The sequence below is a fragment of the Oncorhynchus tshawytscha genome, linkage group LG13, assembly GCF_018296145.1.
Source record: "Oncorhynchus tshawytscha isolate Ot180627B linkage group LG13, Otsh_v2.0, whole genome shotgun sequence".
Lineage (NCBI taxonomy): Eukaryota > Metazoa > Chordata > Actinopteri > Salmoniformes > Salmonidae > Oncorhynchus > Oncorhynchus tshawytscha.
In genome coordinates this window covers 12,030,591-12,047,328 of record NC_056441.1, presented here as the reverse complement: position 1 = coordinate 12,047,328, position 16,738 = coordinate 12,030,591, and the positions used below count along the sequence as shown (strand labels likewise).

At 46.6% G+C, this 16,738-nt stretch overlaps 1 protein-coding gene across 1 annotated transcript in view; it reads right to left on the bottom strand.

Annotated features, from left to right (window-relative positions):
• Positions 1-16,738, bottom strand: part of LOC112246006 (CUB and sushi domain-containing protein 3-like) — a 385,088-nt gene that overhangs the window by 76,972 nt on the left and 291,378 nt on the right. Inside the window, exons 45-50 of the mRNA XM_042295029.1 lie at positions 16,307-16,492; positions 15,551-15,745; positions 13,345-13,518; positions 12,378-12,551; positions 2,284-2,457; positions 732-917 (exon numbers count right to left, since the gene is read on the bottom strand). Coding sequence (XP_042150963.1) covers positions 732-917; positions 2,284-2,457; positions 12,378-12,551; positions 13,345-13,518; positions 15,551-15,745; positions 16,307-16,492 — 1,089 coding nt within the window. The remainder of the gene's footprint in view (positions 1-731; positions 918-2,283; positions 2,458-12,377; positions 12,552-13,344; positions 13,519-15,550; positions 15,746-16,306; positions 16,493-16,738) is intronic.

The following is a 16,738-nucleotide window of genomic DNA, read 5'->3' as shown; positions in this document are numbered from 1 at the left end:
AACACCAAACTGATAGGGACAAAGTAGAGCTAATTTATGGTCAGGTTTAAGATAAAACAGTAGGCGGCACATCATGTTCAATAAGGTTGAGATTGGGTTCAAACTTCAAAGGAGAAAACTGATTGGAGCACACTGCGTGCCCCTCAACCAGTAGGAAGCCCAGGTTGTGTTTAAAACTCTGAGACAGCCAGTAGGAAGCCTTGAAGCCAAGTGTTTAGACATGCCAAGTTGCCAGTACAGCAGGTCCCTGGTGCAGCTTGTTTTAGAGGAGAATGTTACAGGTACACCATAAAACAGAAGGATCAGCTGCCAACCTGGCATCCCTAATTAGTCTAATATCCACATCGCTGTTCCACCTGTCCCTCAATTAGAACACTGATCTTAAGCTGCGGGGGGTCACGCAACTCATTCAGCCTCAATTAAAGGAATAATATGCTAATTACCCACAAGTGCCAAGTTGCTAAGTCGGCAGTCTCTCTCCGGGAAAGAGACCGTCTGTGAGACAGTCACAACAAATTATAGGAACAGATGACAGTAGATAAATACCACCAATGTTTTTGAGCAGCTGTTGGATATCAAAATAAGTTCAGTGAATGGTAAAAAAAGACTCCCGCACACTGCAATCAGCGGTATGTTCCCAATGTGCTTTATCGGTGACAATGTTTTCAACTGTCAAAACTCCTCCAATAAACCACATATGAGTATAAGTAGCAGTGTGACAACAGACTCACCGATGCACTCAGGTAGAGGCTTGTCCCACTGTCCCGTGGGTTGACAGGTGAGAACCGGAGAACCGAACAGGTAGAAACCTGGGTTGCAATCGTAGAACACCACGGTTCCAAAGGTGAAGTTGCCGTGTTCTATCTTACTCTGTCTGATGGAATTGGCTGGGATGCCAGGATCGGAGCAGTTGACCACTGAAGAGGAAGACAGAGAGGGGGAAATAGACAAGCATGTGTTATTTGGCGGAAACATGGAAGGGATACATTTATTCTAACACTTAGGAGGACATGCCTAACCCTCTGCAGTCACTCATATAGGGCCAAATGCTGACATGAAACTGCCTTTCTGCGATAATCTTCCATTGATCTCAATCCATGATTCACACTATTGACAACAGAGTGAAGGAAAAGCAGCCAACAAGAACTCAGCATATGTGGGAACTCCTTCAAGACTGTTGGAAAAGCATTCCAAATAGGGATATCTTCTGTATACCACCCCTACCTTGTCACAACAACTGATTGGCTCAAACGCATTAAGAAGGAACGAAATTCCACAAATGAACTTTTAACAAGGCACACCTGTTAATTGAAATGCATTCCATGTGACTACCTCTTGAAGCTGGTTGAGAGAATGAGTATAAGTAAAATTACATATGTTTGGAACCTTAAACAACTAAACACAACAGAAAAATAAGTATGTTACTTTCAGCCTCCTGTGTTACTTTCATCCTAATTCTCCCCTACATGGCACAATGGCTTACTATGAATTCCAAGAACCTGAGACATTGATTCACCTGTATCAAAAAAGACCAACACAATGAGGGCTTAATATTTCCACTTGGCACAGTAATCCAATCAGATACTACGTTACTGACACTAGTTTGTTTGATATGCAGGTTTCGTACAATACCAGTCTGACCCTGGATTTAGCCTCTGGTTACCTCAGGGTAAGAATCCTCTATAACAGAAGTACCATAAGCTCTACAAGCTCTATGACAAAGTCATATTACAGAAATTAGGCTGGTTGCATGTTGAAATGCATCACTGTAAACTAAATCACATGCAAGGCAAATGTCATGCACTGGGAACCATTCAAAAATACTATACCGGTCAGTGATACCACCACAATCATATCCAATGATGTTCAAGAGGCCGTCCTAGCCCATGATACCACCACAATCATATCCAATGACGTTCAAGAGGCCGTCCTAGCCCATGATACCACCACAACCATATCCAATGACGTTCAAGAGGCCGTCCTAGCCCATGATACCACCACAATCATATCCAATGATGTTCAAGAGGCCGTCCTAGCCTATGACCCTAACTCACAACAACCACATAACAGACAGAAACACAGAGCAACCAAATGTCCCCATTCACCCTACACAGAGGCCATTGCCATGCTGATTGGCTACAATGCTGATTGGTGACAATCCCACTACAAGCCATGATGAACCCCCCCTCATTCATCCCCATTTTACCCAGAGTGCACTGCAGGGGTCAGGCGGAACGAGCAAGCGTACTCCGTGTGAATAGAAGACTTAACTTTTTTCCCCACCTTTACACGTTGGTGGTGGCTGGCTCCACTGGCGCGTGGCCTGGCACTGGGCCCTCGAGGGCCCCTCCATCACATAGCCCATGTTGCAGGAGAAGCTCACCACGTCGTTCAGGTTGAAGCCGTTACCGATGGCCCGCCCGTAGATGGGGCTTCCTGGGTGTCCACAGCTGATAGCTGGGGGGAGAGAGAGATATTGACATTGAGATTCCATATTGAATCATACTGTATGTGATGTATCGTACAAAAGGGTAACATTCATATGTAATTGATAACAGATAAGGCTAACTTTTGACTTATACAGAACAAAAATATAAACACAACATGCAACAATTTAAAAGATTTTACTGAGTTACAGTTCATATATGGATATCAGTCAATTAAAATAAATAAATGAGGCCCTAATCTATGGATTTCACAACTGGGCTGGGGTGCAGCCATGGATGGATGGGCCTTGAAAGGCATAGGCCCACCCACTTGGCAGCCAGCCCCAACCACTGGGGAGCCAGATCCAGCCAATCAGAATGAGTTTTTACCCACAAAAGGGCTTTATTACAGACAGAAGTACTCCTCAGTTTATATTTTTGTTCAGTGTAGGTAATAATCCACCGGGTGCTCATTTGTTCAATGCAAAAACATGCCTATTGAGCTTTCAAAGCATAGCTGGACCTTGAAAAGGGAATTTAATCCAAAAATAAACCAGTGGAGCTTGAACGCAGCCCCACATTCACTTACTGTGCCATAGAGTGGACATAACAATCGGTTACCAATGGAACTGATATGGCTGTGTAGCTTTGTTATCAATAGGCTAGGGGCTAGACTATCAACAGTTCAGACAGAATGTCTCAATTACAGAACTACAATGAATAGAAGTGGCGCCCCTGTTCAAGTCAATAATGCCATTCAATGGATGGACTGGCGGCCACTTTGAGTGTCTCATTCTATTTCTATGGTCTCAATCACCTCTCAAACTGATATTCAGGAGGACTAATGGTGAAGGACTGTCATATTGCCGCTTCGTAGACCACTGCCCTGAAGAGTGTCATTCCCCATCAGGTCCCACTGGTCTAAACTCATTGGCCATCTGTCAGCTCACCCGAATGGCTAATCCAATGGATGGCGGCCATTTTCACGCCAATGGCGCAAACCACATTAGTTTTGCTCAATTGCAGGCATTTGCTGAGCGATGCAGAAGTGATGGCTGAGCATACTGTGTAACTGATTATATATCCTCTCTCCAGCTCTGGGGGGCTTTTCTCTGTCCGCCTGGGAGGCATGGGTCCTGGGAGGGGAGAAACTGGTGGTTCTGGGGCCTAATATTATATGGGGCCATGGGGACATGATACTAGGAGGGATACTGTAAGCCTGACATATTGGGACTTTATCAGTGAGAGGGAGACTGTCTGGGACTTATGAAATTAGATAATGGACCAGAGTCAGTGAGGGAGAGAAGGAGAGAGAGATAGTTTTTTTACATTTATTTTTATTTCACCTTTATTTTTACCATGTAGGCCAGTTGAGAACAAGTTCTCATTTACAACTGTGACCTGGACAAGATCTTTATCAAAGCAGTGCGACACAAAACAACACAGAGTTACACATAGGATAAACAAACATACAGACAACAACACAGAGTTACACATGGGATAAACAAACATACAGACAACAACACAGAGTTACACAGAGGATAAACAAAAGTATAGTCAATAACACAATAGAAAAATCTATACAGTGTGTGCAAATGGAGTAAGAGGGACTAGGTATGGTGAGTGGACTAGGTATGGTGAGTGATTGTGTACTGGTCTGGAAGTCAGTGTGTTAGGCCAGGGATCCTCAAACTGGGATGCTACTGCAGGGGGTCCACAGCCAGATCTCAAAAGATGCATTATTATTATATAATTTTTTACATTTCACATTTTTTTAAATCAATATTATTAACATCAACAGATTTAACACATTTTAGCCAAGAGATTCGTGGAACAAGTTTAGAGCAAGGTTTCCCAACTGGCAGCCCAGTAGGGACACCAGCCAATCAGCTCCGAGCGAATTACATTTTGTAAATCTGTTCCAAAGTATTCCCACACATAATAGAGTGATATAGTGTAGTTGTATGAGGATCGTATACAAATGTAAGCAATGTTTGAAATGATTATGTCAAATTGTTTGTAATTATGTTCCGGCACCCTGACCATCCACTCAATAAAATCATCCTGTGGCTGAATCTAGCTGATGATCCTTGGTATAGACGGTACTACAATACAATGTAATATTATTCATCTACCATTCTTAACCCTGGGCACCATGGGCCTGGGAGGCTCACAGGGATGTTGGTATCCACAGTACTCCACCAATGATACATTTTTCAACTTAGTAATGGGCTCCTCGAGTGGCGCAGGGTCTGAGGCACTGCATCTCAATGCAAGAGGTGTCACTCCAGTCCCTGTTTCAAATCCAGGCAGAATCACATCTGGCTGTGATTGGGAGTCCCATAGGGTGGTGCACAATTGGCCCATTGTCATCCGGGGTTGGCAGGGGTAGAACGTCATTGTAAATGAGAATTTGTTGAATTGAAAAGTACCCGGACTATCTGCATTGACCCTTTTTGATGAACGATGAATTTAATATCACAAAAGGGTCCCTGGCCCCAAACAGTTTGAGTCAATGAGTGAGTGATCGTGTGCCAGTCTGGAAGTCAGTGTTAAGGTGTGAAGGCCCTAACTCCAAGTGTGTGTGCCCTAGAAATCTGCTGATACTTAAAGTGTGTAGGTAACAGCAGGGGTGTGTATATCTGCGTGTATATGTGTCACCACACAACAACAAAAACAGCCAAAAACAGAGGTTTTGAAGTTTCTCTCAGAGTCGCACTGGGCCCAAAACATCTTCCCGGCCCAACAGACTGACCAAACTATCTTCCTCGAGGCCCCCACACCAGCAATTTATTTTCTTAAGACCCTCATTATTAGCCAAATTATGATCATTGTTCACAATGGGCTAAAGATGGACCAGTGCATCTGGAATTTGCTCAAACTGCCATTATGGCCAGTCCGTTTCTGGGTTCTCTGTCCTACTAAGCCTATGAAGGAGAACCTGAACAGGTGTCAATGTCTGTAGAAAGTGATTCCTCACTTCAGTCTTGTTTTTCTCCTTGTCAACCCTGGTGGGTCCACACATTCCTCATTGCCATCCGCAGCTGCTCTCCCTCCCTCCCTCCCTCCCTCCCTCCCTCCCTCCCTCCCTCCCTCCCTCCCTCCCTCCCTCCCTCCCTCCCTCCCTCCCTCCCTCCCTCCCTCCCTCCCTCCCTCCCTCCCTCCCTCCCTCCCTCCCCCCCACGTTCTCACAAACACCAGCATTTGCATAATTACAGATGTAATTTGTCTCTCTTTGCAAAGAAGCAATTTCCCCTTCATTTGAGCACTGTCTATAACCAGAATTTAAAACCACATCATTGCACGTTAAAATAGCTGAGCGCAACCTCAAATACATGCACGTGAATGTGGAGTCACAGTCACACACACACACACACACACACACACACACACACACACACACACACACACACACACACACACACACACACACCCAAGGGGTGAAATAAAATCCTATTTTCCATGAAGAAGTGTTGGCCTAGCTCCATGGTTGATCAGCGAGCCAGAGGCCTAGTCTTTGTGATAGCCAGTTGAGGAGATACGGTTCACTACCATTTCAGTAGGATACAAAGCTAAATGGCCCTGGCCAGTAGCTATTTCTGTTTCAAGTGCTGCTAGCTTTACACAGCATATTGTCTTTATAAAAACTCTGGGCATCATCACCACGATTACCACCGGAGAGACAATGTTATCAGACAACAAACGGTTTTCTTATAGCCTAAAGGAAACATATTGTTTCAGACACTATGATCTGATAAGAGAATATATAAATATTGTTCTAACCATATAGTTAACAATTATAATAATAATACAGCCTAGACATGTGTCAGGGCTGTGACATGTAAAGGTGTGTCAGGGCTGTGACATGGTCATGGTGTGTCAGGGCTGTGACATGGTAAAGGTGTGTCAGGGCTGTGACATGTAAAGGTGTGTCAGGGCTGTGACATGGTAAAGGTGTGTCAGGGCTGTGACATGTAAAGGTGTGTCAGGGCTGTGACGTGGTCATGGTGTGTCAGGGCTGTGACATGGTCAAGGTGTGTCAGGGCTGTGACATGGTCATGGTGTGTCAGGGCTGTGACATGGTCAAGGTGTGTCAGGGCTGTGACATGTAAAGGTGTGTCAGGGCTGTGACATGGTCATGGTGTGTCAGGGCTGGACATGCTGTGTCAGGGCTGTGACATGGTAAAGGTGTGTCAGGGCTGTGACATGGTCAGGGCTGGTGTGTCAGGGCTGTGACATGGTCAAGGTGTGTCAGGGCTGTGACATGGTCAAGGTGTGTCAGGGCTGTGACATGGTCAAAGGTGTGTCAGGGCTGTGACATGGTCAAAGGTGTGTCAGGGCTGTGACATGTAAAGGTGTGTCAGGGCTGTGACATGGTAAAGGTGTGTCAGGGCTGTGACATGTAAAGGTGTGTCAGGGCTGTGACATGTAAAGGTGTGTCAGGGCTGTGACATGGTAAAGGGGCTGTGACATCAGGGCTGTGACATGGTCAGGGCTGTGACAAAGGTGTGTCAGGGCTGTGACATGGTAAAGGTGTGTCAGGGCTGTGACATGGTAAAGGTGTGTCAGGGCTGTGACATGGTAAAGGTGTGTCAGGGCTGTGACATGGTAAAGGTGTGTCAGGGCTGTGACATGGTAAAGGTGTGTCAGGGCTGTGACATGGTAAAGGTGTGTCAGGGCTGTGACATGGTAAAGGTGTGTCAGGGCTGTGACATGGTCAAGGTGTGTCAGGGCTGTGACATGGTGACAAGGTGTGTCAGGGCTGTGACATGGTAAAGGTGTGTCAGGGCTGTGACATGGTAAAGGTGTGTCAGGGCTGTGACATGGGCTGTGAAAAAGGTGTGTCAGGGCTGTGACATGGTAAATGTAAAGTGTGTCAGGGCTGTGACATGGTCATGGTGTGTCAGGGCTGTGACATGGTCAAGGTGTGTCAGGGCTGTGACATGGTCAAGGTGTGTGACATGGTCAAGGTGTGTCAGGGCTGTGACATGGTCATGGTGTGTCAGGGCTGTGACATGGTCATGGTGTGTCAGGGCTGTGACATGGTCAAGGTGTGTCAGGGCTGTGACATGGTCAGGGCTGTGAGGTGTGTCAGGGCTGTGACATGGTCATGGTGTGTCAGGGCTGTGACATGGTCAAGGTGTGTCAGGGCTGTGACATGGTAAAGGTGTGTCAGGGCTGTGACATGGTCAAGGTGTGTCAACATGGTGTGTCAGGGCTGTGACATGGTCAAGGTGTGTCAGGGCTGTGACATGGTCATGGTGTGTCAGGGCTGTGACATGGTAAAGGTGTGTCAGGGCTGTGACATGGTCAAGGTGTGTCAGGGCTGTGACATGGTCAAGGTGTGTCAGGGCTGTGACATGGTCAAGGTGTGTCAGGGCTGTGACATGGTCATGGTGTGTCAGGGCTGTGACATGGTAAAGGTGTGTCAGGGCTGTGACATGGTCAAGGTGTGTCAGGGCTGTGACATGGTAAATGGTGTGTCAGGGCTGTGACATGGTCAAAGGTGTGTCAGGGCTGTGACATGTAAGGTGTGTCAGGGCTGTGACATGGTAAAGGTGTGTCAGGGCTGTGACATGGTAAACATGGTGGTGTGTCAGGGCTGTGACATGTAAAGGTGTGACAGGGCTGTGACATGGTCAAGGTGTGTCAGGGCTGTGACATGGTCAAGGTGTGTCAGGGCTGTGACGTGGTCAAGGTGTGTCAGGGCTGTGACATGGTCAAGGTGTGTCAGGGCTGTGACATGGTCAAGGTGTGTCAGGGCTGTGACATGGTCAAGGTGTGTCAGGGCTGTGACATGGTCAAGGTGTGTCAGGGCTGTGACGTGGTCATGGTGTGTCAGGGCTGTGACATGGTCAAGGTGTGTCAGGGGCTGTGACATGGTCAAGGTGTGTCAGGGCTGTGACATGGTCAAGGTGTGTCAGGGCTGTGACGTGGTCAAAGGTGTGTCAGGGCTGTGACATGGTCAAAGGGCTGTGACATGGTCAAGGTGTGTCAGGGCTGTGACATGGTAAAGGTGTGTCAGGGCTGTGACATGGTCAAGGTGTGTCAGGGCTGTGACATGGTCAAAGGTGTGTCAGGGCTGTGACATGGTAAAGGTGTGTCAGGGCTGTGACATGGTAAAGGTGTGTCAGGGCTGTGACATGATCATGGTGTGTCAGGGCTGTGACATGATCATGTCATGGTGTGTCAGGGCTGTGACATGTAAAGGTGTGTCAGGGCTGTGACATGATCAAAGTGTGTCAGGGCTGTGACATGTAAAGGTGTGTCAGGGCTGTGACATGTAAAGGTGTGTCAGGGCTGTGACATGGTAAAGGTGTGTCAGGGCTGTGACATGATCATGGTGTGTCAGGGCTGTGACATGATCATGGTGTGTCAGGGCTGTGACATGATCATGGTGTGTCAGGGCTGTGACGTGGTAATGGTGTGTCAGGGCTGTGACATGGTCATGGTGTGTCAGGGCTGTGACATGGTCAAGGTGACATGGAATAGAGTGACGGTGCCCCTAGACACTGATCTTGGGTCAGTTTAGCATTTTCCCCACGAATGCTTTTGGGAGGGGAAGCTGATCCTAGATCTGTACCGAGGGAAAACGTCACCCCAGAGTGATCACCTTCAGGTCCGCAAAAACAGTACAGTGGTGTTGTGTTCTGTCTGTTTATCTCTAGATCGCATGAAACAGGGGATTTGCATTGTCTGTCTTTCCCACACACCACTATTGCCTCGCTGCATTAAATGGAGAAAGAGCAGTTTCCTCAGGCAAACCTGGAAGATGTATCTATTTGAAGATACTGTAGACTATCACATGCAGTCTGCCCACCAACCCCATATGACTAATACCTTCTATGACATCTACTGCTTGAGTCATTCTACCTAGATTAGTAACGCTATAAAACACAACAAGATAAATAACTGTCCGTAAAAGTGCACGCTTTTCTGCGTCATCATTCTAAATGTTCCTTTCAGCTCCAGTAAAAACGAGCGAATAGGGAAGGCTCCTTGTGTGTGAGCGCAGAGAGAAGGAAGAGAATGTTGAATATGTCAGGGTCTTTGTGAACTGCAGGGGGCGCTCAGGAGTGCTACTCGACTCGTTAGCCTGGAGACAGCATAATGACGCATCGTGGTGACTCCCTTCTTCCCTTTGCATTCTAAAGCAGTGCTATTAGTCAACTGTGTCCTTACAAAAAAGTCTGAGCTTGACGCTCATGCAAAAGTGTTTGCAGAGGTGTGAAGAAGACTCTACTATGTTTACCATTACATTTTTGGGAGAATATATAGTGACAACTGTGTTGTTATGAAAAATCATGAACCACAAAAAATGAATCAAGCACAGGATGTTGGTGGCACCTTAATTGGAGAGGACGGGCTCGTGGTAATGGCTGGAGTGGAATAACTGGAATGTTATCAAATACATTAAACACACATGGTTTCCAAATTCTTATTTACAATGATGGCCTACTAAAAGGCAAAAGGCCTCCTACAGGGATGGGGACTGGGATTAAAAATGTAAAATAAAAATATAGGGCAACACACACATCACGACAAGAGAGACACCACAACAACACATAAAGAGAGACTTAAATGATGTCTCTGAATCAGGGTTAGTTTGGCAGCTGGGGTGAAAGAGGAGCGATTATGATAGAGGAAACCAAGTCTACATTTAACTTTAGCCTACAGCTTTGGTATGTGCTGTAAGGAGGACAGTGCACCATCTAGCCATACTCCCAAGTACTTGTATGAGGTGACTACCTCAAGCTCTAAACCCTCAGAGGTAGTAATCACACCCGTGGGGATAGGGGCATTCTTCTTACCAAACTACATCACCTTTGTTTTGGAGGTGTTCAGAACAAGGTTAAGGGCAGAGAAAGCTTGTTGGACACTAAGAAAGCTTTATTGTAGAGCTTTTAACACAAAAGCCGGGGAGGGGCCAGCTGAGTCTGGATATAATTGGATGAGAGAGCTTTCTACTGCCTGAGCTATGTTGTTGATGTATATTGAGAAGCGCATGGGGCCTAGGATCGAGCCTTGGGGTACACCCTTGGTGACAGGCAGTGGCTGAGACAGCAGAATTTGACTGCCCTTTTAAAATCCGTCTTTCCACCAAACATGTTTGTTATTTCTATTGGTTAGGTTGCCAGAGATGCAAACCAGTCGTTTATTCTTGGTGTTCTGTATCTATGGACACACACCTGTCATTCAGTCTTTTTGTTCTGTATCTATGGACATTCTTATCCCTTGCTTCCCAGCGAACAACAAACGTTCCCACAATTTTAGAGATCGTTCCCTTAAGAGTTTCATTGGGCTATTAACTAAAGTTTTCAGAGCAATGTTCCAGTGATGTGCAAGGACTGTTTCCAAGAGACCATCCCCTTAATGTCAAATGGAACTTGACCAGAAGATAGCTACCATAGAAGACAGCCAAAAGTTAGTTGAATTTCCATGTTATCGCAATGCTTTCAACAATCTAAAAGCACAATTTCTATAGTTGAAAAAACATGTATTTTGCAAGTAGTAGGCATTTAGAATTAAATGTGGAGTGGAGTTTTATAGTTAGGCCTATGTGATGACATCACATGCCCCAGGTACATTCAAAATCACTTGGCAATCATTTACATGATTGCCAGGTAGCCTAGAGCATTGGGCCAGTAACCAAAAGGTTGCTAGATCGAATCCCTGAGTTGACAAGGTCAAAATCTGGCGTTCTGCACCTGAACAAGGCAAGGCAATTTACAGTTGAAGTCGGAAGTTTACATACACCTTAGCCAAATACGTTTAAACTCAGTTTTTCACAATTCCTGACATTTAATCCCAGTAAAAATTCCCTGTCTTAGGTCAGTTAGGATCACCACTTTATTTTAAGAATGTGAAATTGTCCATTTGGAAGACCCATTTGTGACCAAGCTTTAACTTCCTGACTGATGTCTTGAGATGTTGCTTCAGGGTAGCCTAGTGGTTAGAGCTTTGGACTAGTAACCGGAAGGTTACTAGTCCAACCCCCCGAGCTGATCTGTTGTTCTGCCCCTGAACAGGCAGTTAACCCACTGTTCCTAGGCCGTCATTGAAAATAAGAATTTGTTCTTAACTGACTTGCCTAGTTAAATAAAGGTAAAAAAATATCCTCATGATGCCATATATTTTGTGAAGTACACCAGCCCCCCCTGCAGCAAAGCACCCCCACAACATGGTGCTGCCACCCCCATGCTTCACGTTTGGGATGGCAGTCTTCGGCTTGCAAGCCCACCCTTTTCCTCCAAACATAACGATGGTCATTATGGCCAAACAGTTCTATTTTTGTTTCATCAGACCAGAGGACATTCTCCAAAAAGTACGATCTTTGTCCCCATGTGCAGTTGCAAACTGTAGTCTGGCTTTTGTATGGCGGTTTTGGAGCAGTGGCTTCTTCCTTGCTGAGCTGCCTTTCAAGTTATGTCGATATAGGACTTATAGGACGTTTTACTATGGATATAGATACTTTTGTCCCTGTTTCCTCCATCATCTTCACAAGGTCCTTTGCTGTTGTTCTGGGATTGATTTGCACTTTTCATCATCACTTTGTATCATCTGGATATAATTGGATGAGAGAGCTTTCTACTGCCTGAGCTATGTTGTTGATGTATATTGAGAAGTGCATGGGGCCTAGGATCGAGCCTTGGGGTACACCCTTGGTGACAGGCAGTGGCTGAGACAGCAGATGTTCTGACTTTATACACTGCACTCTTTGAGAGAGTTACCTCCTATCCCTTTACCTCCTTAGCAAACCAGTCCGAAGACCCCCCACATACATTCCCCTCAGAGACACCACTACTCATTAGCCGACCCACAAGAATGGTCTACCGTATCAAAAGCCAAGTCGATACAAATCAAATGTGAGTGTGTCAGAGAGAGAGAGAGAGAGAGAGAGAGAGAGAGAGAGAGAGAGAGAGAGAGAGAGATAAAAGATGGACTACTCACACACGCAGGAGGGCAGCTGTCCGGACCAGTTGTGGTCCTGCAGACAGATCCGCACAGAGGGGCCGATGAGGCGGAAGCCTGGGATGCACTGGTACACTACCGTCTCTCTGTACCCAAAGTTCTCCCCGATCACCTGGCCGTTCACTATGGTCTCCGGAATACCACAGTGGCCCGCTGGAGAGGAACACAAAAGCAATAGTTAGAGGAGAGAGAGAGCAAGAGAAGAGAGAGGGGGGAGAGAGATAGAGAAACAGAGAGAGACGGGGAGAGAGAGAGAGCGAAGGCGAAAGAGAATCAGGGAGAGAAAGAGTGTCAGAGAGAGAGACGATGTTATGTTTACTGTTAATTTGTACTGTTAATTTCACTTGTGTTTATTATCTATTTCACTTGCTTTGGCAATGTTAACATATGTTTCCCATGCCAATAAAGCCCTTAAATGGACTTGAATTGAAATTGAATTGAGAGAGAGAGAGAGGGGAGAGGGGAGAGAGAGGGGAGAGTTAGGTGGAAGAGGGAGAAAGAGAAGTCTTGTAATGTACTGTACAGTCCAGTTCTTTGAAGGTTACAGACAGAGTACAGTATTGAGATGCTAATTTAAACAGTCAGGTCGCAGAGATATTTTTAGTCCACAGACATGTGTCAGAGAAAAGATGGAAGCCCAAAATAGACAGTTGTCCCTGCTTCCACAGACTTGGCATCAGCAGACAAAAAAGTTAGACTGTAAAGCTATTTTAACACATTAGAAAGATGTTCCTTAGTGGTGGAGACTTAAAATAACTCTACAACAACAAAGACATTGTTAGGGCAGTAGATACTGTAGCCTACATTTCACAGAAAGACAACACAATGTGGGGAATGGTTCTTCGTTCTTAATAATCTTAACATTCTCTCAGAGTCTGGAGAATGACTTGGTTGTTTTACACAAAGACAGAGAACAGAGATGTGGGGAACAAATAGGTTGTTTTACCCAAGCAGCGGGTCTCCTGTCCACTCCACAGTCCAGAGGGGAGACATTCTCTCACGGTAGAGCCCACCAGCATGAACCCTGCATCACACATGAAGATGGCGGTCGCCCCGAAGCTCATCTGTGTACCAATCTTCTTCCCATTGGGCGGGCCAGGGAGGTCTCCACAGGAAATGACTGTGACACAGACAATACAATAACAGAGACATCATCTCCCAGCTCACAAACCAATGGCATAAACAAACATATGAGAGATATTGTCTCAAACCACTCTCAGAGTTGAGTATAACAATTATTTGAATTCTTGGTTAATAAATAAGACACAAGCTGATCCCTTATAGTTCCAATGGTAATTCAATCGGAGCGATTTTTGCCAAGTTTGAATTGATCTGTCAACTGTTTCTGTGATATTTGTAAGTGAAGGTGAGTCATTTTATTTTGTATTTGGGATCCTTGGAACAGGAGAAGAGATGAGCTAGGGGAGAGGAGAGAGGAGGTGCAGAGAGGAGAGGAGAGAGGAGGACAAGAGGGAGGGGAGAGGAAGGAGTGGAGAGGAGGAGAAGGGACAGGAGAGGAGAAGGGAGAGAAGAGAAGAGAGGAAGAATTGAGTGGAGGTAAAGGGTGGGGAGAGAGGAGAGGAGGTAAAGGGAGAGGAGAGTGGAGAGTGGAGGTAAAGGGAGAGGAGAGGAGGTAAAGGGAGACTAGAGTGGAGGTAAAGGGAGAGGAGAGTGGAGGTAAAGGGAGAGGAGAGTGGAGGTAAAGGGAGAGGAGAGTGGAGGTAAAGGGAGAGGAGAGTGGAGGTAAAGGGAGAGGAGAGTGGAGGTAAAGGGAGAGGAGGTAAAGGGATAGGAGGTAAATGGAGAGGAGGTAAATGGAGAGGAGAGGTGATAAAGGGAGAGGAGAGGGGGTAAAGGGAGAGGAGAGGAGGTAAAGGGGGAGGAGAGGAGGTAAAGGGAGAGGAGGTAAAGGGAGAAGAGATGAGGTAAAGGGGGAGGAGAAGTGATAAAAGGAGAGGAGGTAAAGGGAGAGGAGGAAAAGGGGGAGGAGGTAAAGGGATATGAGGTAAATGGAGAGGAGAGGAGGTAAAAGGAGAGGAGAAGTGATAAAGGGAGAGGAGGTAAATGAAGAGGAGAGTGGAGGTAAAGGGATAGGAAGTAAAAGGAGAGGAGGTAAAGGGAGAGGAGGTACATGGAGAGGAGAGGAGGTAAAGGGAGAGGAGAAGTGATAAAGGGAGAAGAGAGGGGGTAAATGAAGAGGAGAGTGGAGGTAAAGGGAGAGGAGGTAAAGGGATAGGAGGTAAATGGAGAGGAGAGGAGGCAAATGGAGAGGAGAAGTGATAAAGGGAGAGGAGAAGAGGTAAAGGGAGAGGAGAAGTGATAAAGTGAGAGGAGAGGAGGTAAATGGAGAGGAGAGGAGGTAAAGGGAGAGGAGGTAAATGGAGAGGAGAGGAGGTAAAGGGAGAGGAGGTAAAGGAAGAGGAGAGGAGGTGAAGGGTGCAGAAAAGTGTTAAAGGGAGAGGAGGTAAATGGAGAGGAGAGGAGGTAAAGGGAGAGGAGAGGTGGTAAAGGGAGAGGAGAGTGGAGGTAAAGGGAGAGGAGAGTGGAGATAAATGGAGAGGAGAGAAGGCAAATGGAGAGGAGAAGTGTTAAAGGGAGAGGAGGTAAATGGAGAGGAGAGGAGGTAAAGGGAGAGGAGAGGTGGTAAAGGGAGAGGAGACTGGAGGTAAAGGGAGGTTGGAGGTGGCCTGGGGATTCTGTTTGTTTATTTTCTGTTTTGGGAAAATTGAAACCATAAAAATCTATATGGTCAAGTCTAGTGCATTCACTATCCTCCCACATCCACATCCAAGCACACCGGATCCTGATACTACTTTTAATGAACATCTCAAAGACGTCTCTATCCACCTATCTATCTCATTATTGAATATTTGGGGTAAAAATATCACATATCGATCTTAGGATTCTGCCCAAAATTGGACAGACATTCAACACTCCCTAGGGCAGACTGTTGCAAAATGTAGCAAAATTAACACAACATGCTTCATGTGTAAAGTCCCATTTGCTAAGTCAAATTGCTAATCATTACATAGACATGCAATACACGTTAGGCACACAGCATAAACACAACCTAAACACAACAGGCTTCTGACATGGAGATGGTGTAAAAAGTCCCAGGTAAAAATATAAATAAATGTCTGCCTTTTACTCACTCTGACAGTGAGGCCTTTCATTCCTCCAACTCCACACGCCGTTGGTCGTGCACTGGATGTGGGCGGGGCCTAGACGGTAGTAGCCCGGGTCACAGTTGAAGATAATCTTGGTCCTGTACTCATAGTGGGAGCCGTTCACGATCTTCCACCTCCCGTGTTCCAGAGAGAAGGAGCCGATGCTTGGACACACCACCACTGTCACACAGAAACACACACACACCCAGGTTCACAGGCACAGTCGCACAAGCGTGTACGCGCACACACAGCAGGCATTATTATCCAGAGCGACTTACTGTCAGAAGATAATTGGCATAACCTCAGATGTCTTCCCACACAGTTCTCCATTACAATTGTATTATTTTCTGTGTTAACTGTTGACCTCCATTTGCACTGCTTTGTGAGGCAGCCAGGCATTATAAACAGTCATCTTAAGGGGAAATAACTTCATGTTTTGGCAAAATACAGACTAATAAATAAGTGAGGGATTGCCTTCGAGGGGGGGAACTTATTTTAATAGGGAAGTAATTGACCTCATGGGAGCTGTGAGTTGAACGCACAAACACACACACATACACACACTCTCACACACTGACACACACAATAACAATCACGCATACAGACAAATATACTCTCTACCCCTGCTTCACCTGTCCCATCTGCTGGACTAACCTCCTAGCCTAACATTAGCCATCTGGGCAGCGCGCACAAATGCCCTCATACACCCCCCCACTAGCTTCCTAGCCTAACGTTAGCTACCTGAACAACGAGGGATCTTGTTGTGGTTGCTCCAGGTGCCGTCCGGTTGGCAGACGGCGCTGGTCAGCTCTTTGGAGGACAGGCGGTAGCCGTCATTGCAGAAGTAGGTCACGTGTGTGCCCACTGAGTAGTCCACCGTTAGCACTCCTCCATTTAACGGTGCCTTAGGCACCCCGCAGGACACCGCTGCCATGGGGAAGACCAGGGGAGAGGTGGGGAGAGGAGGAGGAGGGGCGCCCAGGGGAGGAGGACGGGCGAGGAGGGGAGACCAGGGGAGAAGGATGGGAGAGGAGGAGAAGAGGAGGGGAGAGCATGAGAAAGGATGAGAGGAGAGGAGGAGGGGCGACCAGGGGAGGAGGATGGGAGAGGAGGACGGGAGACCAGGGGAAAGGGAGGGGAGACCAGGGGAGAGGAGGAGAGACCAGGAGAGGA